The 25,901-nt window shown below is 40.4% G+C and overlaps 1 protein-coding gene across 3 annotated transcripts in view; it reads right to left on the reverse strand.

The window, feature by feature from the left end:
- PFDN1 (prefoldin subunit 1) overlaps positions 1–25,901 on the reverse strand; it is a 57,028-nt gene that overhangs the window by 23,042 nt on the left and 8,085 nt on the right. For 2 of the 3 annotated variants that reach the window (XM_003900198.3, XM_017959945.2), the window contains exon 3: positions 14,300–14,384. In XM_003900198.3, coding sequence (XP_003900247.1) covers positions 14,300–14,384 — 85 coding nt within the window. Of the gene's footprint in view, positions 1–12,530; positions 12,579–14,299; positions 14,385–25,901 lie in introns of those variants that run through there. The other variant, XM_009209224.2, reaches the window with a different exon arrangement.

Below are 25,901 nucleotides of genomic sequence, written 5' to 3' on the forward strand. Positions count from 1 at the left end.
AATTACATTTTAGATATAGGTAGACAACTAGTTTCATTTTAGCTTCAAAAATAGGATTCCAATTAACTTTTTATTTTTTATATACTTTTTGAGATGGGGGTCTCACTCTGTCACCCAGGCTGGAGTACAGTGGCGCTATCAAGGCTCACTGCAGCCTTGATCACCTGGGCTCAAGCAATCCTCCCACCTTAGTCTCTGCAGTAGCTGGGACCACAGGCATGCACCACCATGCCCAGATATTTTTTTAACTATTTGTAGAGATGAGGTCTCACTTTGTTGCCCGGGCTGGTCTCAAACTTCAGGGCTCAAAAGATCTGTCTGCCTCAGCCTCCCAAAGTGCTGGGATTATAGGTATGAGCCATGGCACCCAGCCTTAGAATTTTTTGTTTGTTTGTTTGTTTGAGATGGAGTTTCACTCTTGTTGCCCAGGCTGGAGTGCAATGGCATGATCTCGGCTCACCGCAACCTCTACCTCCCGGGTTCAAGCGATTCTCCTGCCTCAGCCTCCCGAGTAGCAGGGATCACAGGCATGCACCACCAGGCCTGGCTAATTTTGTATTTTTAGTAGAGATGGCATTTCTCCATGTTGGTCAGGCTGGTCTCGAACTCCTGACCTCAGGTGATCTGCACCCCCCTCGGCCTCCCAAAATGCTGGGATTATAGGCGTGAGCCACCGTGACCCGCCTTTAACTTTTTAAATTAAGACAACCATCTTGGCCGGGCGCGGTGGCTCAAGCCTGTAATCCCAGCACTTTGGGAGGCCGAGGCGGGTGGATCACAAGGTCAGGAGATCGAGACTATCCTGGCTAACATGGTGAAACCCTGTCTCTACTAAAAATACAAAAAACTAGCCGGGCGCGGTAGCGGGCGCCTGTAGTCCCAGCTACTTGGGAGGCTGAGGCGGGAGAATGGCGTGAACCCGGGGGGCGGAGCTTGCAGTGAGCCGAGATCGCGCCACTGCACTCCAGCCTGGGAGACACAGTGAGACTCCGTCTCAAAAAAAAAGACAACGATCTGGACAAAGGAAATTGTTTTTGTTTTGTTTTGCTTTCTTCCATCTTTTCATTTTAAGGAGTCTTTTTTTTTTTTTTGAGACAGAGTCTCGCTCTGTCACCCAGGCTGGAGTGCAGTGGCCGGATCTTGGCTCACTGCAAGCTCCACCTCCTGGGTTCACGCCATTCTCCTGCCTCAGCCTCCCGAGTAGCTGGGACTACAGGCACCTGCCACCTCGCCCAGCTAGTTTTTTTTGTATTTTTTAGTAGAGACCGGGTTTCACCGTGTTAGCCAGGATGGTCTCGATCTCCTGACCTCGTGATCCACCCGTCTCGGCCTCCCAAAGTGCTGGGATTACAGGCGTGAGCCACCGCGCCGGGCCTTAAGGAGACATTTTTGCTCCTAAAACGACAACTCAGAAAAAGACCAAGGTTATAACAATAAACTTAATAGAAGTGACTGGAGTGACCCTAGAGATCTTCTAATCCAATATTCTCCTTTTATAGATGAGGAAACTGAGGCTTAGAGAACAGTAAGAGTTAGAATGAAAAACTCCTAAATTTTTTTTTTTTTTTTTTGAGATGGAGTCTCGCTCTGTCGCCCAGGCTGGAGTGCAGTGGCCAGATCTCGGCTCACTGCGAGCTCTGCCTCCCGGGTTTACGCCATTCTCCTGCCTCAGCCTCCCCAGTAGCTGGGACTACAGGTGCCCGCCACCTCGCCCGGCTAGTTTTTTGTATTTTTTTTTAGTAGAGACGGGGTTTCACCGTGTTAGCCAGGATGGTCTCCATCTCCTGACCTCGTGATCCACCCGTCTCGGCCTCTCAAAGTGCTGGGATTACAGGCTTGAGCCACCACGCCCGGCCAAGAACTCCTAAATTAACATAAGGCTTTTAAAATTAGGAATTTAGGGTAATGAACGCTCTGTTGTAAATCTAGTAGACTTGGAAATTCTATTTATGGCTGAAATGTCAACCTTTCCTTGGATCTTTTTCTGAGCTGACGTGTAGCATGCTTATTAATAAAGGTGTGGCCTTCCCCACATGGAGTATTGAACTTGCTTTTTATGGCCAGTATCTATTACTTCAGGTTGGAGGACACCTGTGATGTGAGAACAGAGACTGATCAGAGTAAGAATCTAGGATAAGGAAAAGTGCCCTGATTCACTTGGCAAGGAAGTATGTAATGACATGAAAGAAAATCCAAAGTCTAACTCATTAAAACAAATCATTCTCTAGGCACCTGAAAATGATTTAAGGAATCCAGGGATGGGAGGGAGGAGGCTAAGGACATATGGTTAGACAGGGAAGATTATAGACCATATAAAGCGTGTAACAATGAAGGCTGAGGTCAACAACTCCCTAAAGCATTCAAAGGAATAGTTGGGTGTGGGGACAGATAAGTATTCCAAGGAGAGCAACAAGGCACTCAATGTATCCAAGAAGAAAAGAATAACTGAAACAAGATGCAAAAAGCTGAACTCTGGGCTAATTGGAATGCAAATCCAATTATCTTAAGTCTCTTAATCATAAAATGAAGATGCACCATCAGGGAACAGATCAAATCAAGCGTGTATGAATGTGTGTGCTAAATATCTGTAATATATATTTCAAGATAAATAAGAAAGGCTACCTAGTTAAAGGAACCAATCTATGGGTCAGGCACGATGGTTTGTGCCTGTAATCCCAGCACTTTGGGAGGCTGAGGCGGGCGGATCACGGGGTCAGGAGATGAAGACCATCCTGGTTAACACAGTGAAACCCTGTCTCTACTAAAAATACAAAAAATTAGCCAGGCATGGTGGTGGGCACCTGTAGTCCCAGCTACTTGGGAGGCTGAGGCAGGAGAATGGCATGAACCCGGGGGGTGGAACTTGCAGTGAGCCAAGATTGAGCCACTGCACTTCAGCCTGGGTCACAGAGCGAGGAGCAAGACTCTGTCTCAAAAAAAAAAAAAAAGAACCAATCTATTTGAACTGCTTACATCTGAGTTCTCATCAGATCTAAAATACTTCTATGAAGGAAATAAAATGCATCACAGACGCTTTATATTTGGGCAAATTTTAGCATTTGGATCATAACATACACACTGAACAAGGCATTGGCAATATTAATAAGAAAAAATGCTCACACAGAAAAAGAGCATATATGGCGGGCTTTTTCAGACCCATACCAGCTCTTCTCTGAAAGCCACAAAGGAGGATTCTGCAGCTACATTAAGCCCTAAGACATCAGGACATAGAGACTATATATAGCTCATGATAAACGCTGGGGTTTCCAACCAGCAGGCTCTCTTAGACTGAAGTCCTAAATAACTGAAAACTATTTTAAAACAAACATCCATTTTTATAAATGTTAAGAATGCAAATGAGCTCTATAAAGAGATAAGTACTCATGTTTGAAATCCCAACGTATGCACAATAAGAGAAATCACTTCACCCAAGACTCTCCAAGTCAAAACAACATAGAAAAGAGATTAATTTTACATCTTGCATTGATTTCTAAGATAAAAATTTTAAAAAGACATCCATAAGTGTCTAGCTATCTAGCTACTACAGAAGGTAGGAAATCAACAAGCTAATTTTAATCATCAGGAGTGTAGATGTTTTATACTTCCTTCCAGGATGCAAGCTCTCCTGGAGTGTGGGTGGAGGGTGGTTTCTGAAAATTATCTTAGCAAGATGCTAAGATAAACTGTAAAAATACTCTATGAGAATACCTTCACTTGTTAAGAACAAAAACGGACTGTCTAGATACATAAATTGTGGTACTTCTATATGACGGAACACTTTGCAGCAATGAAATGAACAACTCACAATCTCAAGAGATAACATGATGTACTTCACAAACACAATGTGGAGCAAAAGAAGTGAGGCAAAAAAATCGTGATTTTGTTCACGTAAAGTTCAGCAACAAGCTAAATTATATATATGTACACACACACATACATAAAATACATATATACATTATATGTATATACATAAAATATATGTGTGTACATATTTATGTACATATATGTATATATTATGTACATATTTATGTACATATATGTATATACATAAAATATATACATAAATATATATTTATACACATAAAATACATATATATTTTGGTTTTTTGTTGTTGTTGTTGTTGTTGTTTTTTGAGATGGAGTCTCGCTGTGACACCCAGGCTGGAGTGTAATAGCGCGATCTTGGCTCACTACAACCTCCACCGCTAGGGTTCAAGCGATTCTCCTGCCCCAGCCTCCCGAGCAGCTGGGACTACAGGCGCGCGCCACCAGGCCCAGCTAATTTTTGTATTTTTAGTAGAGACAGGATTTCACCATATTGGCCAGGATGGCCTCGAACTCCTGACCTCAGGTGATCTGCCTGCCTCGGCCTCACAAAGTGCTGGGATTACAGGCATGAGCCACCGTGCCCAGACTAAATTATATTATTTTATAGATACATCCATAGGTAGCAAAACCATCTTTTTTTTCTTTGAGACGGAGTCTCGCTCTGTCACCAGGCTAGAGTGCAGTGGCGTGATCTCGGCTCACTGCAACCTCTACCTCCCGGGTTCAAGCAATTCTCTACCTCAGCCTCCCGAGTAGCTGGGATTACAGGCACCCACCACCACGCCCGGCTAATTTTTGTAGTTTTAGTAGAGACGGGGTTTCATCATCTTGGCCAGGCTGGTCTTGAACTCCTGACCTCGTGATCCACCCACTTCAGCCTCTCAAAGTGCTGAGATTACAGGTGTGAGCCACCGTGCCTTGCCGTAAAACCGTATTTTTTAAAAAGGAAATAATTATCACAAAAGTTAGGGTAGTAGTTACTTGGTGGGAGAGGCAGGCAGGGATAGCACATGATTAGGCAGTGATAACAAGGAGGGTTCTGGTTTCCTGACAACATTTGATTTATTGGCCTGGATAACTGATGTGTTTGTTTTATAATTATTAAGCTATATATGTTATTTAACACATATTTCTTAAATGCTACATTTCAATAAAAAAATTAATGACTAAATTTTTAATGGATTATAAACTTAGAGATATGCAAGCAGATGAACTGCCGGGCATATTTCTTGTTTAATGTTTTAAAAACATTCTGTCGGCCGGGCACAGTGGCTCAAGCCTGTAATCCCAGCACTTTGGGAGGCCGAGACGGGCGGATCACGAGGTCAGGAGATCGAGACTATCCTGGCTAACACGGTGAAACCCCGTCTCTACTAAAAAATACAAAAAATCAGCCGGGCGTGGTGGCAGGCGCCTGTAGTCCCAGTCACTTAGGAGGCTGAGGCAGGAGAATGATGTAAACCCGGGAGGCGGAGCTTGCAGTGAGCTGAGATCCGGCCACTGCACTCCAGCCCGGGCGACAGAGCAGACTCCACCTCAAAAAAAAAAAAAAAAAAATATTCTGTTATTGGCTCTGCTATCCCCTGCCCTCCTTTCTTCATTGAAAAACAGAGGTAACACCTCGCCTGGCCAATAAGGTGAAACCCCATCTCTACTAATAATACAAAAATTAGCTGGGCATGGTGCCATGCACCTGTAGTCCCAGCTACTCGGGAGGTTGAGGTAGAAGAATCACTTGAACCCGGGAGGTGGAGGTTGCAGTGAGCCGAGATCGTGCCATTGCACTCCAGCCTGGGTGACAGAGCGAGACTCCATCTCAAAAAAAAAGGAAAGAAGGAAGGAAGGAAGGAAGGAAGGAAGGAAGGGAGGGAGGAAGGGAGGGAGAGAGGGAAGGAGGGAGGGAGGGAGGGAGAAAAATAGAGGTAAGAATCAGTGCCTATCATATAGTAGAGTCAGGAAGGAAGGAAGGAAGGAAGGAAGGAAGGAAGGAAGGGAGGGAGGGAGGGAGGGAGGGAGGGAGCGAAATAGAAGTAAGAATCAGTGCCTATCATATAGCAGAGTCCACCTGACATCACCTCCAAATGGGGGCTCCTATTATATACACCAACAGTACCAGCTCAAAAATGCCATACTTAGGGCAAAACTGGACATCCATCCAAATGCCTACCAGTCACCACCCATGCGATGGAAAAAATGATCCTCAACAGGCAGAGTAAAATTTCCTCAATCATGGGAAACCCTCCAAAGCATGTTCTCATCAGAGTATCAAACCTAAGCCAACTGCAGAGTGTCACAGGCACCTCCTATCCTGTTCTCTCACCGCCATTCTTCCTATTTATTTCAGGAACCACTGTCTGACTAAAATTGTCATTTCTGTGGAAGAGCTGGGACTTTACACTTCAAGACTTTTACACAGTTTTTAGATTTTACATATGATATGGGCTGGGAAGTTATTTCAACAACCCTGGGATTGCAACATTCTATATCAGAAGTGGTACTAAGCAGGCCAGAATGTCCTGGGTTTCCTTATTCTTATTCTGTTGTTGCTGAGCTAACAAGGGTGGTAGAAGGAGTGGTAACCATGTTGCAGACAGAGGAGAAGGAAGCTGGTTAACCTGTATACACATGTTCCTAAAATATAACAGACTTAGGTTGAAGCAGTAACTGTTTGGCCCCCACTTGGAACAATAACAAAAAAAAAAACATAAGGCAATGGTGGCAAAAAATGTGTTCAAATGTATCATTGAAAGTTTACATTTACCTCAAGAATTCCCAATAGTTGAGATTCAGAAGATCAGGAGCTGATCTCTAGATCATCTGAATGATGATTTAAATTTTCCTAACTGCAAAAGAGGCCCATTAATTTTTTCCTGCTTACCTCCAAAAAGGTTAGCAAAAATAGAGGATGGATTTCCCACTCTTTAGAAGATACAGATCTCCTCAATCTATATCAATAGTTTTAACTCAACTTTAAAACTGATTTTGTCAAAAAAGACTTCTACTTTCTCTTTGTACCAATCAATGTTAAACATTATAAAAAGAAAATTATTTTACAAAGACAGATAAGACTCATGTCATAATTCCAAATCACGGTTGTAGTCATGCTATTTTCTAAAATTACGCTTGGGTACTTTTTCAAACAAGTACTGTATTAGGTATTATGCACTCAGTACCTTCTTTAGAAAGTTATTATCAGTATTTTTTAAAAATAGAAAATTTCCTCAAAAAATGACAAAAATAACATGGTTACTCTATCATATTAAAGCCACCATTTTGTATTTTCTCGTGAATAGGATCAGCTTCATTGGTCTACTAATCACGGTTAGGATGTATTCTCTTCCAGAATTTGATATATCACCTTTATAACGAAAGATTAAATCTACATATATCGTGCGCCTGTTATGAAAATACTTCCCAATTAATCCCATTAAAGTGATGATGGCCTGAAGAACAGTCTAATATAGGGGTATTAAAATGTTAGAAGAGGCAGGGAGCAGTGGCTCATCCTTGTAATCTTAGCACTTAAGGAGGCTGAAGCAGCTGGATCACCCAGGAGTTCAAGATCAGCCTGGCCAACATGGTGAAACCCAGTCTCTACTAAAAATACAAAAATTAGCCCAGGCACCTGTAATCCCAGCTACTTGGGAGGCTGAGGCAGGGGAATCACTTAAACCTGGGACACAGAGATTGCAGTGAGCCGAGATCGCGATACCGCACTCCAGCCTGGGTAACAGAGCAAGACTTCGTCTCAAAAAAAAAAAAAGTAAAAGGAAGTTCTTTTTTTTCTTTATTCTTTGTACAATCCATAGGTTCAACAAAGAAGTTCTAAGGAAAAAAAGACAGTAACACTATCTTCCCACCATTAAGACAGTGCTTGTGATTACTCTGCTAATAAGAAATATGCCTCCCTATCAAGATTAACATGAGGGCAAGTAGGACCCCCATCCCTGCCTATAAGAGACAAGGGCCAGCAGATGAGGCCACTTGGCTGGCTGATGACATAGGGCACAGCATGACAAAGCTATAAAAAGCTAAACAAATTCTAGGTAAGCTTTGCACTCATAAAGACCAGAAAAATGAAATCAGGAGAGGGCAAGTATAAAGAAACAGAAAGAACAAAGCTGGGTAAAAGGGAACCTAGCAAATACTAATGAAAATGGGCTATCAGATTAGAGAACCTGAATCAGACCAGCACCTATGTCATGGAAAACGTTTGGCCCTCCTGCCATCTACATAAACTGTGGGTAGAGGGTGAGGAAGCATACTCAGTGGGCCAAATCAGTTAAACAAGTTAACAGCTTTGATCAAAAACTGGAACTCTGACCCCAACCAATATGAACCTTACTCTTTCAGAGAAGAAAACATGGTAAATAGAAATAGCCTGGCCTTTGTCTACAGAGTTGGGTATAAAATGTGCCTCCCCAACTTAATACAGGGTATCTCAGGAGAGAAATTGATGATGATGATGATAATGATGATGATGATGATGATGATGATGATGATAATTATAGAGGATTAAAACGAAGTAGATTAGACTGGCAAGAAACACTAGGTCTAGAAGAAGAGACTGCAGATTTTGAACGAGGAGAACACCAAGGACTTGGGGAAAATCATTTAGAGCTCTAAATCTGTATCAAACTTCCAAAGTAATAGGAAACCATATTTATGATTTACTCAACTTTTTTTTACTCATATTTACTCAACTAAATATGATTTACTCATATTTCCAAATCTCCACAATGTGCTAAGAAACTAACAGAGTAATCAGAGAACACAAGAAAGAAGCACCTACCTTAAGATTGAGGAATCAGAAAATGCTTCTCAGGAGAAGTAACTCTATACTAAGATCTGAAGGATTAGTAGATGGAGTTGATAAAAGCAGAAGGAGGAAGTTCCCAAGTAAAGATAACTACTTTTCGAAGATCTAGTAGAATGAAAAAAGGGCAAGCTCCAAATACTGAGAGTATTGGGCGAGCGCTGTGGCTCATGCCTGTAATCCCAGCACTCTGCAAGGCAGAGGTGGATGGATCACCTGAGGTCAGGAGTTCAAGACCAGTCTGGCCAACATGCAAAACCCTGTCTCTACTAAAAATACAAAAATTAGCTGGGCGTGGTAGCACACACCTGTAATCCCAGCTACTCCGGAGCCTGAGGCAGGAGAACTGTTCCAACCCAGGAGGCAGAGGTTGCTGTGAGGCAACATAGCACCACTGCACTCCCACCTGGGCGACAGAGTGAGACACTGTCTCAAAAAAAAGAAAGAAAGACTGAGAGTAGTTTTGCATGGCTAAATCATACAATATAAGAGAAGGCAGAAGAAATGAGAGGGATGAGAGAAATAAACAGAAATCATATCTTTAAAGGCCTTCAAGGTATGTCAAAAAGTTTGAACTGGTTGGGTGGAATGGCTCACTCACACCTATAATCCTAGCACTTTGGGAGGCCGAGGTGGGTGGATCACCCAAGGTCAGGAGTTTGAGACCAGACTGGCCAAAATGTTGAAACCCCGTCTCTACTAAAAATACAAAAAAATTAGCTGGTTATGGTGGCACATGCCTGTAGTCCCAGCTACTCAGGAGGCTGAGGCAGGAGAATCACTTGTACCCAGGATGGAGGTTGCAGTGAGCCAAGATTGTGCCATTGCATTCCAGCCTGAGCAACAAGAGCAAAACTCCATCTCAAAAAAAATAGTTTGAACTTAACCCTAAGGACAACAATTGGTTTTACATGAGGGAGTAATATGACCAGATTTAATATTTTAGAAAGGTCATTCTAACTTAAATATGCTAAAGAACTGAATGAGAGAAAGCTGGACATGCTAAAATCAGTTAATATCCTACTGTAGATGGTGGTAGCAGCCAGTTTAAAGGTGGGAAAAAATTCCAAAAGGAAATGCCATTAATAAACAAAATAAGAAAGAAGAAATCTTCAGAAATACCAATTTTCCAGAATTTATTTTAAAAAAAACACTAATCCTCAGACTCAGGAAACCCAACAAATTCTGAGTAAGATAAAGAAAAAAAGCCGGGTGCGGTGGCTCACGCCTGTAATCCCAGCACTTTGGGAGGAGAGACGGGCGGATCACGAGGTCAGGAGATCGAGACCATCCTGACTAACACGGTGAAACCCCGTCTCTACTAAAAATACAAAAATTAGCCGGGCGCGGTGGCGGGCGCCTGTAATCCCAGCTACACGGGAGGCTGAGGCAGGAGAATGGCGTGAACCCGGGAGGTGGAGCTTGCAGTGAGCCGAGATCCGGCCACTGCATTCCAGCCTGGGCAACAGAGCCAGACTCCGTCTCAAAAAAAAAAAAAGATAAAGAAAAAAATATTAGCCACGCGTGGTGGCATGCCTGTGGTCTCAGCTACTTGGAAGGCTGAGGTGGGAGGATTGCTTAAGCCTGGGAGGTGGAGGCTGCAGTGAGCTGAGATCACCCAACTGCAAGCCAACCTGAGTGACAGAGTGAGACCCCATCTCAAATTAAAAAAAAAATACATAAAAATAAAAAGGAATAAATTGACACCTAAACACATCCCAGAGAAACTACAAAGCATGAAAGACATAGACAAGTAAAAACAGGTAGACAGAAAAGACAAATTAACAACAATTAGACTAATAGATGACTTCTTAACAGCAACAGTGGAAGCCACAAGTCAGTAGAATGGTTATCTTTAAAAGAGCTGAGAGGTCAGGTGCTGTGGCTCACATCTGTAATCCCAGCACTTTGGGAGGCTGAGGTGGGTGGATCACGAGGTCAGGAGTTCAAGACCAGCCCGGCCAACATGGTGAAACCCTGTCTCTACTAAAAATACAAAAAGTAGCCAGGCATGGTGGCTGTAATCCCAGCTACTTGGGAGGCTGATGCAGGAGAATCGCTTGAACTCAGAAGGCAGAGGCTGCAGTGAGCCAAGATCATGCCACTGCACTCCACCCTGGACAACAGAGCAAGATGCCATCTCAAAACAAAAAATAAATGAATATAAACAGAAGAGCTGAGAAATTCCTAATATAAAACAGAATAAAACACATGCTCCAGTCGGCCGTGATAGCTCACACCTGTAATCCCAGCACCTTGGGAGGCCAAGGTGGGTGGATCACGAGGTCAGGAGTTCGAGACCAGCCTGGCCAACATGGTGAAACCCCGTCTCTACTAAAAATACAAAAATTAGCCAAGTGTGGTGGGCCTGTAGTCCCAGGTACTCAGGAGGCTGAGGCAGAAGAATCGCTTGAACCTGGGAGGCAGAGGTTGCGGTGAGCCAAGAAGCACCACTGGACTCCAGCCTAGGTGAAAGAATGAGACTCCGTCTCAAAAAAAGCAAAAACAACAACAACAACAAAAATAAGCTCCAAACTTTGTATACAGTAATAACAAGCACTTGCCCCCCAACACTGTAGTCTCTAAATATCACTGCCCACTAAACTGACAGACTGAGGAGAAACTGATAAACACTGTCATAGAAGAAGATTCATCACGTCCCTCAGTAAGCAGATGATATGAATAAGCAGATGATAATTCAGTAAGATACACAGAAAATTTGAACACCACAATTAACAGTGTATATGCACATGAGTGCACATGTGGGGGTGTGCTGAAGTAATAAAACTACAAAGTTGTGGCAGTGGAAAAGTATAGGATTGTTTCAGGGAAGAGAGGGGAGTATACACTGGGTGATACTGTTACATGTTAGAAAAGTACTGGAGAATACACTAAATGCTGAAATAAGGCTCATGGTAAGGAGCCTATGATGATGGGAATCAGAAAAAAGAAATTGTGTATAAACTGGATTTATATTACTAAAGTAGAAAGATAAATTATCAAATGATGGAAAACAGTATATATAGCATAATTCCTCTTTTAAAAAAATGTTGTGTGTATGCATGTATGAATGTCTTTATATAAATATGGAAGTTTGGAATGATACAGAAACTGTAGAGGTGACATTTGGATGCACTGAGGGTGGAAAAACAAAGTAATATTTTCATTGTTTAATCATTTGTTTTATATTTTATTTTATTTATGGTGTACTTCTATTGCTTTTATAATGTAAATAACACGTAAAATGAAAAATTAAAAAAGAAAAAAGAACTTTCTAAAAGATAAAATATTCTAGCCGTATTTGAGACACTCAACAAAAGGAAACTTTTAGAAAATAAACTTCTTAATACTCACCAGAACTGAGCAGTACAGTATTGATAAAATCATCACCTGTGGCAATTTCACCTTGATAATTGGGGGTTTTTTGTTTTTTTTTTTGGTTTTTTTTTCCCCCCTAAAGAGACAAGGTCTTGTTACGTTGCCCAGGCTGCAGTGCCTCAGGCAATCCTCCCGCTTCAGCCTCCCACAGCTGGGACTACAAGCATTTGCCACTGTGCCCACTCTGCTGATTTTTTAATCATAAAAGTTAACAACAAAAAAGTTAATGTATATTTGTTACAATTTATTATCACAGAAATTATAAGAAAAAAATCAAGGCTGGGCACGGTGGCTCATGCCTATAATCCCAGCACTTTGGGAGGCCGAGGCAGGCGGATCACCTGAGGCTGGGAGTTTGAGACCAGCCTGACCAACAAGGAGAAACCCTATCTCTACTAAAAATACAAAATTAGCAGGGCGTGGTAGCGCATGCCTGTAATCCCAGCTACTCGGGAGGCTGAGACAGGAGAATCGCTTGAAGCCGGGAGGTGGAGGTTGCGGTGAGCCGAGATCACACCACTGCACTTCAGCCTGGGCAACAAGAGCGAAACTCCATCTCAAAAAAAGAAAGAAAGAAAGAAAGAAAAAGAAAAAAATCATTTACCCCTACGTCTCATCTAATTTCTTTAGGGTAAACAGTATTAACAATTTAATATATATCCTTACATATCATCTTCAATATTCATACACAAATGTTTGTTTTCATAAAGAGAACTGTATACACATTACCTCACTACTTATTATTCATTAGGACAATTTTAAATATATTTACCAACAGTTGCAAAAATGCATTTTGTTTTATCTACATGAAATGATTTTGTTTGGGTTTTTAATTGTTTCTTATGAGTAAAAACACAAGATATCAAATTGAACCTCTTAAAACAGTTAAGCTGATTAAAATGTTAAAATAGGACACAACAATAACCTGGTTATCACAGGCTGTTTTTCCTTTACTTGGTTTTTTTGCTTTTTTGTCGTTTTTACAATATACTTTTCTAAGCTGCAAATCTAGTATCAAGTTTGTTTCAACTATCAGTAGTCAAAAATAAGCCTAAGTAACCTAAGATACTACACACTCCCAGGCCAGGCCTATTCAGTGAACCTAAGAAATCCTTGTTGTAGGTTGTAGCTCCCAAATTCAGCAGAGAGATGAGTTAGATTCTGATCCTCTGCCTCAAACAGTACTCACAGAAATTAGATGAAATGACCTACGAAGTCAATGTATCTACCCATATGTGGGGAAATCTTGGTCCGTAAGAAATAATAGGCCGGGCGCGGTGGCTCAAGCCTGTAATCCCAGCACTTTGGGAGGCCGAGACGGGCGGATCACAAGGTCAGGAGATCGAGACCATCCTGGCTAACACGGTGAAACCCCGTCTCTACTAAAAAATACAAAAAACTAGCCGGGCGCAGTGGCGGGCGCCTGTACTCCCAGCTACTCGGGAGGCTGAGGCAGGAGAATGGCGTGAACCCGGGAGGCGGAGCTTGCAGTGAGCTGAGATCCGGCCACTGCACTCCAGCCTGGGCGGCAGAGCGAGACTCCGTCTCAAAAAAAAAAAAAAAGAAATAATAACCAGCTTTTTGTCCAGTCTAACTTTTACTATACACAGGATGGGCCTTTCACCAAAGCCCAAGAAGAATATGTCACTAAAGGTCTTAATGTATAAATAAACTATAATAATAATAATAATAAAGTAGTATTTCCAAAGATTTGCTTACTGTTACCTATCATCTTTTTCCCTAGCTAAAAACAAAAAATTGTTCTCATTGGAGCACCATCCTTCAGATAGCTAATTGGTTACAGCTTGCTACTTTGTCCTTATATAGAACCTAATTTAGGTTAAAGGAATTACAACGTGTAAAAAAGACCCTATACCAAGATCCTCTAAAATTTATCATTATTACCCACTCTCCTGCCTATCCACCACAATCCAATACACCTGTGTTGTTTAAATATACATCACATTTTGTTTATGGTTTTGTTTTTCTTTTTTAAAGAATAAACACATTCAAGGGCAATGAACAAAATACATTCAGGTTAAAACCATCTCATCAAAATTCTCTACAGTTCCAAAGAAGAGACTATTCTTTTTTTTGTTTTGGTCTTATACACACTATGAATATGAATATGACAGCTTCACGGCTCCAACGTAATTATAAAAAATAAAAATAATATGACATTACTTTGGCAGGCAGGCATACATTTTCATGTAGTATGACACAATAAGATTACTACTTTCTCCCAAAAGTTAACTCCTATTGCCAATAAAAACTTACTTCTAGTTCTTTAATTTTTTCTTCTGCTATTTTCTGCTTCTCTAACAGCTGATTATGAATTGCTTCCTTGGACTGAAGAATAAACCTATGAAACACAAGAAAGTTGAAAATTAAGCCACATGACTATTGTATTCATCGAAATCAATAGCTACATACCACAAATATTGAACTGAGCAAACTAAAAGGACAAATGCATATTAACATAATATGTCAAGCTCAGGAAACCACCACAAGTTTAAACCTTCCTGGCTGAGTAAGAATAAAGGCTTAAAAGTAGATTTTGCTTTCTTATTTAACATAGGAATCAGGCAGGGAACAGCGGTGCGGGCCTACAGTTCCCATACTCAGGAGGCTGAGGTAGAAGGATTGTTTGAGCCCAGGTGTCTGAGTCTAGTCTGGGCAACATAGCAAGACCCTGTCTCATTAAAAAAAAAAGAGGGGGGGGGGTGGCGGGAGTTGGGCACAGCAGCTCACACCTGTAATCCCAGCACTTTGAGAGGCCGAGGCAGGAGGACTGCTTGAGTCTGGGAATTCAAGACCAGCCCAGGCAACATGATGAGACCCCATCTCTACAAAAAATAAATTTAAAATATTAGCCGGGCACAGTGGCACACGCCTGTAGTCCCAGCTACTCGGGAGGCTGAGGTGGGAGGATCAGTTGAGACTGGGATGTCAAGGCCACAGTGAGCCATGATTGTGCTACTGCACTCCAGCTTGGGTAACAGAGCAAGATCCTGTCTTAAAAACATAAAAAAAAAAAAAAAAGAAAAGAAAAGAAATCAGGCTTCAAGTAGATTCATATGTAAAAGAAAAAATAAAGGAATAAAAATATATCATAGGCCAAAGAAAAGTCAACATGCAAACAAAAAAACCCCTATAAGTTTTGTTTTTTCAGTTATCTGTTTCAATTTTTATCTAGATATTTTTTAAACAATATTTGTAAAGTGGAGTGCCCCTCCATCTTTTTTTTTTTTTTACCAAAAAAAAAAAAGCAGCAGTAACTCATGACCTTTTAAAGTCACAATCAAGTACTGTTGTTAAGATCAATGCATTAGTGTTTATCTGAGTTCCTCAAACAAAAAGCACTGTATAAGCCTTAGTATCTTTTATTATTATTTCCAGAGTGTATAGTACCTCTGAAAAGCTCAAAACGTACAAGTGGAAATTTTCAACTTTTTCCATTTTACTGTCAGGCCCAGTATTTGCCACTGATGAGGGTGGAAATATGGAGATGTTTTAAAAATTAACACTGAATCTGTTTTATGACTTTATGTTCACAATTCTTGCTGCAGGAAAAGGAAGAACAAACTTTTACAGCCTCAAGAAAGTGAACTGAAATATTTCCCCTCCACTGGAACCAAGGGAAGACCCCAGTTATGCAAATCTCTTTCAGGACTGTCTAAGGAAGCTAAAATAGATTTCAATTTAATATTGCAATTAATTAAGCAAGACTTTTCTTCTCTTTGCACTAACAGAGTTCAGCAACAAAGAACTAAACATCATCTCTTAACAAAAAGCCAAACGAGAAAACATAAAAAGGTAGCAACATGCAGTTTCCTCTGCCAACCCCACAAAACATCATTGTGCCTAGGTGGGTTCTTATCAAGAGAGTCTGTTATTATAGATATAAGACAAGTAAAAACAGACCAAAAAGGGCAATTAGCTATGCCCCAACCCCTGAAAGGAAACTGCCTTTTCCCCTCTTCTTCATCACTAAGCCTTACCACATATATTAATACAATCTGATGAACTTCTTTTACTCCACTAATTATTAAGCTTATATGCTAATGTGGCCAGCTCGGATAATTTTTTTTTTTTTTTTTGAGACGGACTCTCACTCTGTCACCCAGGCTGGAGTGCAGTGGCACAATCTTGGCTTACTGCAAGCTCCGCCTCCCAGGTTCATGCCACTCTCTTGCTTCAGCCTCCCGAATAGCTGGGACTACAAGCGCCCACCACCATGCCTGGCTAATTTTTTCTATTTTTTAGTAGAGACAGGGTTTCACCGTGTTAGCCAGGATGGTCTCGATCTCCTGACCTCGTGATCTGCCTGCCTTGGTCTCTCAAAGTGCTGGGATTACAAGCGTGAGCCACTGCGCCCAGCCCAGCCCAGATAATCTAACTGATGATCTTAGTCTTCAGTAGTAACTTGATTATTTGTAAAAACCTTACTGTATATTTACAGGAAAGATAGCCCACATTCATGCAAAACAAGGATTAATTCTAGGTCTTTTACTATAGAACCCTTCATGTCTAAAATATTCTTACTGGATCCAAGAGACAGGTGCTATTTCAGATAAGATTATGGTTTACAGAATATTTTTCTCAGAACTCACTCATATTTGTATTTGAAGAGAATTGTTTTGAACAGTATTAAGTCTCAGTAATGCCATGTAAAAACTATTCTAAAACAAGGTGCAAGAGTCACCAAATTATGTTATAACATGTGATTTTACTGAGAAAGTCTTTTAGCCATGGCAATAATTTTTTGAGTAAAATATACATTTTTAAGTAGCACTGATAGCTGGCCAATGAGTACTATTCTCAAAAGGTCATCAGACATCATCTTTGTTAGTGTCTGGGAAAATTTCAAAGCTAAGATTAGAGGTCAAGTCATTACTTATGTGGCCTTTAAAAATAAAGTTTCTGAACAGATACTAAATCTCTCGAGCAGAAAATAAAATTACTAGAAAGCAAGAACACTCAACAACAAAAACATGTTTTTCCATGACCACATATCCTTTGAGGTAGCTATATTTGACTGTGCCAACTTCAAAGGCCAGAGAGATTCCACCGAAGCTGGCCAACTTACTACTATAAGCCTAAGGACATCTCAGCCACGCAAGTTTTAAACAAGGATGAGTGTTGGGTAAATGCAAATGTCTACCTCAAAGAGTAGTTACAGAGTAAAAATTCAAACACAAAAACTTATGGAAAGTTTGGTTTAGTCCTCAATTTAAAAAATGGCAAAGATACATTGTATGAAGATTGGAAAGGGCTGCAAGAAACATCTGATTTCTGAAAAAAAGTCTTTCGAAAACATCTTTCCTATTGTTTAAAAGGGCATTGGATTATCAGATACTATGTGAAGAGAAAGGATTTATCATGATAATATGAGTCTTTTCATAAGCAAATATTATGTACACAGTTTCTCAATGTAGAGAATCTCATAGTCATTCTGCCTGACTGTTTATGGAAAGCCAAATAGTAAATAAAGAATTCTGGGCCGGGCGCGGTGGCTCAAGCCTGTAATCCCAGCACTTTGGGAGGCCGAGGCGGGTGGATCACGAGGTCAGGAGATCGAGATCATCCTGGCTAACATGGTGAAACCCCGTCTCTACTAAAAATACAAAAAACTAGCCGGGCGTGGTGGCGGGCGCCTGTAGTCCCAGCTACTCGGAGGCTGAGGCGGGAGAATGGCGTGAACCCGGGAGGCGGAGCTTGCAGTGAGCCGAGATCGCGCCACCGCACTCCAGCCTGGGCGACAGAGCGAGACTCCGTCTCAAAAAAAAAAAAAAAAAAAAAAAAAAGCTAAAGACAAGACAAGCCACAGATGGAAGAAAATATTTGCAAAACACATATCTGATAAAGGACTTGCATCTAAATTATGCAAAGAACTCTTAAAATTCAACAATAAGAAAACAAATGACCATATTTAAAACAGGCAAAAGATCTGACAGACATCTCACCAAAGATAACACAGATGGCAAATAAGCATGTGAAAAGATATTCAACATCATATGTTATTAGGGAACTATAAACTAAAATTATGAGATACTGTCACACACCTAGTATAATGGATAAAATCCAAAACACTGAGAACACCGTATGCTGGTGAAGCTGTGAAGCAACAGAAACTCTCATTCGCTGATGGTGGGAATGCAAAAATGGTACACCCCACTTTGGAAGACAGTTTGGCAGCTTCTTACAAAGCTTAATATATGATCAATTAAATGCACTCCATTATCCAAATGAGTTGAAAACTTCTATGCACATGTGCAAATGTTTACAGCTGCTTCATTTGTAACTGCCAAAACTTGGAACCAACCAAAATATTCTTCAATAAGTGAATGGATAAACTGTCAGTACATCCATACAATAGAATATTATTCAACAACAAAAAGAAATGAGGTATCAAGCCACAAAGACACAGAGGAGCCTTAAATGCATATTGCTAAGTCAAAGAAACCAGTATAGTATGAAAGGCTATATACTGCATCATTCCAACGATATGAGATTTTGGAAAAGGCAAAACTATATATAGAAACAGTAAAAAGGTCAGTGGTCACCAGAGAAGAGAGCGCGGAAGGAAGGGGAAGAAGGACGAACAGGTAGAGCACAAGGGATTTGGAGGACAGTGAAACTATACTGTATAATAACACAAAGATGACCCCTAATGTAAACTATGGATCTTAGTTAACAATAATTTATCAATATTTTTTCATTAATTGTAACGAATGTGCCACACTAATGCCAGATGTTAATAAGAGAAGAAACAGCGTGGGAGAGAGTGGAAAGGGAGTGAGAGCTCGCTGTTCTTTCTGCTCAATTTTTCTGTAATCTAAAACTACTCTGAAAAAACAAAGTTGCTGGCCGTGCATGGTGGCTCACACCTGTAATCCCAGCACTTGGGGAGGCCAAGGTGGGCAGATCACTTGAGGTCAGTAGTTTGAGACCAGCATGGACAACATGGCAAAACCCTGTCTCTACTAAAAACAAAAAAAAATTAGCCAGACACGGTGGCGGGTACCTGTAGTTCCAGGTACACGCGAGGCTGAGGCAGAGAACTGCTTGAACCCGGAAGGCGGAGTTTGCAGTGAGCTGAGATCAAGCCACTGCACTTCAGCCTAGGCGACAGAGGGAGACTCTGTCTCAGAAAATAATAATAATAATAAAGTTGCCAGGTGCAGTGGCTCACGCCTCTAATCCTAGCACTTTGAGAGGCTGAGGTGAAGGGATCACTTGAGTCCAGGAGTTCAAGACCAGCATGGGCAACATGACAAAATCCTATCTCTACAAAAAAAATTCTAAATTAGCTGGGTTTGGTGGCACATGCCTGTAATCCCAACTATTTGGGAGGCTGAGGTAGAGAACTGCTTGAGCCCAGGAGGTCAAGGGTCCCGTAAGCCACAGTCACACCACTGCATTTCAAGACTGGGATAAAAAGAAAAGGAGAAAATCTCAAAGAGCTCCCAATGGTCAAAGCAGAATTATTTGAGCAACAAAATAAATAATGTAGTACTAGGTTATAACACAGACATACAGCACCTGGATCCTGCCATGCCTAGACAAAAGCAATCTACAGATCACTGTATGCTCAAATCTAACTCTGAGGGATGCTGCTGCTGCATCTCTGCATTATGCTATCCATGTTTCCCTCATTAACTACTGTATCCATAAATCCCTCCTTCCTCTTTCTTCTCCAGTGCCCATACTACAAGCACTATGCAAGGCTCTCTGCTAAACAATCTCTACCCAAAGTCCCTAGGAGAACTCACTTATTTTCAAGGCCTCAACTTAGCTAATAACCCTCAAAATAATATCAACCACTATCACCTGCACTATGTCCAGCATCTATGGTCACTTCCACTTGTATGTTCCATATCACCTCAAATTCAACATGGCCCAAATTAAACTCATTTTATCAACTCACACCAACATTCCCTACAAGCAGTTTCACCATCTCGACTTCAGCTTCCATCAACATCACCATGTGCAAGTCCCAAAACGGCAGATATCCTCCCTATATTTCCAATTTATCACTTTCTTTCATACTGACCCTTCACCTCACTATTCTACTTCCACCACCTTAATTTATGCTCTTATTACTAACCTCCTGAATAGCTTCCTGCCTGCCTATGCTCCCAGACTAAACTCTGCCTAATTCATCCCAAATATATCAATAGTTTTCATATAGCTAGCCCTCAGTTGTTGATCACTATTATGATTGTTGATGACTTTGGCAGACACTATTGTTTAACTACCCCATGTCCATTTCCTTTTGTTGATTGAGCCCCAATTTTGTTTGGGTATTCTCTATTTCCCCAAGTAAATCAGGGAAGTAAGTTCTAGGCTGAATCTTGATTGGCCTTACCCAATCATTGCAGTTACATCCCCCAAGATTTAGGCCTTAGCATGTGACTCAGTTTCTGTCATGAAATATAAGTGGGAGACCATTAGAAGACTTCTGGAAAGGTGCTCCCATGAAGGTGACACCAGAAAACATGGCACTTTCTCACTCTGGATGTTGTCATGCCTCAATAAAATCCCTGGAATTCCTGTAGCCAAGCTGAAGATGAAGCTAGCAAGCACAGGGAGAACGGCAGGTCCAGCGTACCAAAATAAGTGGAACTGAAGCCCAGCATACGGCCCCTGAGGAGGCCTGACCTACATGACATGAGTAAATCTCAGAAGCATTAACTCAGTAAAAGTACATGACTCCATTTATATATTGCATCTACATAAAGTTCTAAAACAGAAAAAATTAATCTACAGTCATAGAAATCAGATTAGCAGCAGCTTGGAGCCAGGATTAAGGAAGGAGACGATTGAGTTGAAAGAAGCAAGAAAGTTTTTAGAGTGATGAAAATGTTCTTTATCGTGATTGCGGTGGTTACATTTGTCAAAATTCACCCAACTGTACTCCTAAAACGAACGCATTTCATTCTATACAAGTTATAACTCAATAATACTGATTCTTTAAGAAAGACATTGGATACCATGGAGGGTAGAAGAAGGAGAAAAAAAGAAAGGCAAATAGTATCATTGTCGCCAGATGGTGACGTACGATGGAGAAAAATAAAGCCAACAAGGGGCAAATAAGTGTGGGTGCTGGTTAGGTGTGTACTTTTAAATAGGATGGTCATGAAAGGCCTCATTCCCTTTTTAGAAACGACCTGAAGGAAGAGAAAAGGTAAGCCACTGAGATACCTGGAAGAAGGCTTCAGGCAGAGAAACTGGCAAGTGCAAAAGACTTGGTCTTTTTCACTGATGAAACGGGAGGCCATTTGACTACAGTGATCTTCACTTACATTTTAAAATGATTACTCTGGCTGATCAGTTGAAAACAGCCAAGGGTTAAGGACAGAAGCAAGGAGCCTGCCTAGTTAGGAAGCAATTGCCATCAACCAATGGTAAATTAGACCAGGGTGGTGGTAAGCAGAAGTCTTCAGATTCTGAACAAAATTTAAAGATAGAGTCAATAGTATTTGATAATGAGCTAAACATAAGATTGAAAGAGAGGGGCCAAGGGTGACTCCAATATTTGGAAAAACTTGAAGGGTGGAAAACCCACTTAGTAATACTGAGAGAGAAGATGGTTTGTTTGTAAACAGCGAAAATTTTATTTTGGCCAAGTTAATTCTGAGATGCCTATTAGACCATCACATGAAGATGTAAGGTAGGCAGCTGAATATACAAGTCTGGAGTTCAGAGAAGGGGTCTAAGTTAAAGATTAAAAATCTGGGAGTTGTCAGTACATAAAAATGCATTTAGAGGCCGGGCACGGTGGCTCAAGCCTGTAATCCCAGCACTTTGGGAGGCCGAGACGGGTGGATCACGAGGTCAGGAGATCGAGACCATCCTGGCTAACACGGTGAAACCCCGTCTCTACTAAAAAAATACAAAAAACTAGCCGGGCGAGGTGGCGGGCGCCTGTAGTCCCAGCTACTCGGGAGGTTGAGGCAGGAGAATGGTGTAAACCTGGGAGGCGGAGCTTGCAGTGAGCTGAGATCCGGCCACTGCACTCCAGCCTGGGAGACAGAGCGAGACTCAGTCTCAAAAAAAAAAAATGCATTTAGAGACACTCCTGGATGAGATTATTAAGAGACTGAGTACATATAGACCAAAAAAAAGAAAAAAAATCCAAGGGATAAGTCCAAAGTCAATTTAATACTTACAGATGCAAAAGAAATGAAGATAGTAAAGGAGGCTGAGAAGGAATGGACAGTGAGGTAGCAGGAATACCAAGAAGCGGTATCCTGCAAGCCAACGTAAGAAAGTGCTTCAAGGAAGAAAGATCAACAGGATCAAATGCTACTGATAGGTCGAATAAGATGAGGACTGAGAACTCACTGGAATTATTGGAGAATCATTGTCCCTTCCAGAACCCAATCCCATATAAGCATTCCTTGTTCCAGTAGAGTAACACACACTGCTATGTGCAATTTTTACTAATTAAAAATTACTGCCTATTTTTAAATCAAAACTATTGAAGCAGTAGTATGTTTATCTATTTTAAACATGATGTTTATTTCGGGTTACTATTTGGTATTCTAAGTATTCCGGTAAGTAAGCACCTCTGATGTTTACCACTTTTACTCTGGCTTCATCAAACCCCAAACATTTCCACATATAGGCAGTGAGTTATTCCACAACTTTTTCCAAGATATGATCTTTATTTTACTAGTAAGTTAAAATATAGCAATAGATAAAATGTTTTAAAATTACTATCCAATGAGTATTAGAGGACAGATAGAGAGCAGAGTACTCCTGGTACAAAAGCAGAATGTCATAGAGAAATATAAATATACTTGGGCACAAATGCCAAGGCTCAGTCAGACACACACATACAGGATGCATACTGTGATCCAAATCTTTTTACTCTGAGCCAGTGTAAAGGTTGGGCTTAGGGCAGTCATGCTCTTATCTATTTAAAGATACGTTTTTGATAGTAGGCTTCTGTTGCTGTACAAATTTTGGTTTCAGAATATTTCAAGTCCTCTTCAAAGCAAAAAGGATAGTGGCCTCCAAGTAATCTAGTTCATTTCAAGACAACTGATCTACTGCAAAACAAGAGTTGGTAATAAGAGTTCCTGGCCAGGACAATGAAGTAACATTCTCCCAGACAGGTCCATTTGAACTTAAATTATATAAATAAAATAAGCATACACTCTTCACAGAAGCATGGGCACTAATGGTACATGTAACACACTAGTAATCCTAATTATTTCATGAGAGTAAAGGATATTTGCAGTTAACAGCAGTTCCTGATATTAGAAATAAAAAAGAATGACAAAAGGCATTACCAAGTATGTGTTCGTATATATGAACTGACTCACCTTCTAAGTCAGTATTTTTCTGAGCTCCTTCTTGGACATTTCATTAAGCAGATTATGTTCCTTGACATCAACATTTCAGTTCTCTCTCTCAGATTAGACAGTAAGTTATTCCTAACTTTGCACTATGAGATAAGTGGCAGCTAAAATCAGAAGATTCTTGTTATGGCTTAAAATTGACTGTTTTTGGAGAAATTCAGCTAATTAAGTCAGTTACAGAACACAATTCGTCAGTGACAAAGTAACAGTTCAAGACTGCTGCTACCTTAATTTTTTTACATAGGAACAGGAAGCAAATGGTACTTTTCTTTTTTTTTTTTTTTTTTTGAGACGGAGTCTCGCTTTGTCGCCCAGGCTGGAGTGCAGTGGCCAGATTTCAGCTCACTGCAAGCTCCGCCTCCCGGGTTCACGCCATTTTCCTGCCTCAGCCTCCGGAGTAGCTGGGACTACAGGCGCCCGCCACCTCGCCCGGCTTGTTTTTTGTATTTTTTAGTAGAGACGGGGTTTCACCGGGTTAGCCAGGATGGTCTTGATCTCCTGACCTCGTGATCCGCCCGTCTCGGCCTCCCAAAGTTCTGGGATTACAGGCTTGAGCCACCGCGCCCGGCCTATCTTTCGCTCAGTTGCTTATCATCGACTGGAAAACACTGTAGTATCCTGAAAATGACTGCCACTTTTCATACAACAAAGGTTGATTTTGTTTAATCCTTTGTCAGTTTAAAAAAAAAAAAAAAAAAAAAAGGCCAGGTCTTCTGATGTCAGGAAATGCAGAAGCAAGCAAAGTCCACCAAGTAGCTAAATGAATCAATTACATTTATGTTTTTAAAACAGGTCCAAAGCCTAAAATAAGTAACCCCATAACAAGTTTATTTTAGTATGTTTGTACTCTCCACAATAACAGACTTCTTTTCCCTTTAACAATAGACATCTAATTAACATAATATTTTCAAAATTAATTTCCTGTGTTTTGGTGAGAATCTTTAGACTCTGGGGCATATGGGAGGGGCAGCAGGGAAAGAATTATTAAAAAGTACTCATCTGCAGAAGAAACAGGACTATGTAATTCTTACGCAAATGTTTGTTAACTCCCTCTGGCACAAAAACAGTGACGTTATTCTAGACAGCAGTAGAGCAGAGTTATAATGAACATCAAGTTTTTAAATCACTGACAACTTAAGGAAATTAAGAATATTACTTAAAAATCTCCTCTCCCCAGAGTACTAAATCTGCGTAAGAGGAGAGTGTGCCCATCTGGGTTTATATACATATTCAACATCAACAAAACTGAAGTCATTTTTCCCTGCACAACAGGAAAAGCTGTTGTTGTTTTCCCTTAGAACTCTGGGCAATGAAAGCCATGACTTTAAATGGCTCTGTATAAAAACACAAGAAGGGTGGGTCATGTTCTATTAGTAAAAGCAGCTGAACACCGAGAACTTCTCTTCCTTTAAGTAAAATCTAAAAAAAAATTTTTTAATCTAAAAAATAATCTCATCTTACTTTTGACAACTATCTTCGCTTCACTTTCTCTAAAATACAGATTAATACCTTTAAAGAGGGTAAAAAAGGAATTTATAAATTTGCATTTGCAATGTGACTCTCACACCAAAAGTCATCTCACACATTATTTTTTTCCCTGTAGTATGCACTAAATAAAATATCCAAACTTGATTCTGCTGAGAGCAACAATATAAACTATTTTTACTATAGTATCAACAGTATTTATCAACAATATCAATAATATTTACTATACTAAGATTTGTAAAATTTCATTTCCTAATCTCTTAGCAATAAAATATAGTATGACCATTTCTTCAGTTTTAAAATTACCTCAGATTGACTGGAACACCAACTCTACAGCTACATGAAATTGTAAAAGGGTTGCAAAACTTGAAGCAGCACGAGCATACCCCTTTCTACTAATATTTAACATAACTAAGGAAGCTGCAAATATTTCATCCCACCTTTACTAAATGCCACGATTCAAATTATAGGTCAACACCCAAACTAACAAGTACAATCACAACAAAACTAATATAACATTTTAAACAAAGGGCAGTTCAGCCAAGCTGTCATAAAGAGTTTAGATTTCTACAACCTAAACAGTTGAAAAACTACTTATTTAGATTTTTTTTTAAATTTGTTACCTATCAGGAATACACCTACTGTTTCACTTTCTACTCATGCCACATTTATCTTAAGTTCTACATTTCTGTATCTTTCTACCATTAGAGATCAACCATTAAATTACTTCAACAAGTAGAAATAGTAACACCGCTCCCAAACAGAAATTTTTGCATTGCTAGACACTTATCTAGTTGGCAGATTTATACCATTGTTCATTCTTAGTTCCTTAAATGTAAAAAATACCCACAGAATGGTAGCATACCTCTAAATCAGTTTAAATATGGTACAAAGTTATTTTTAGTTAGGTTCAAGTTTTAAAAAGGTACTAATTGTTCTTTTTAAAGGCTAATCTACTCAAGTTCCTCTTATATCAAAAAAAAAGTTAATTTGTCTCTTTTGGAAAAAAGAAATGTTATTTA

Source organism: Papio anubis, chromosome 5, assembly GCF_008728515.1.
Source record: "Papio anubis isolate 15944 chromosome 5, Panubis1.0, whole genome shotgun sequence".
Lineage (NCBI taxonomy): Eukaryota > Metazoa > Chordata > Mammalia > Primates > Cercopithecidae > Papio > Papio anubis.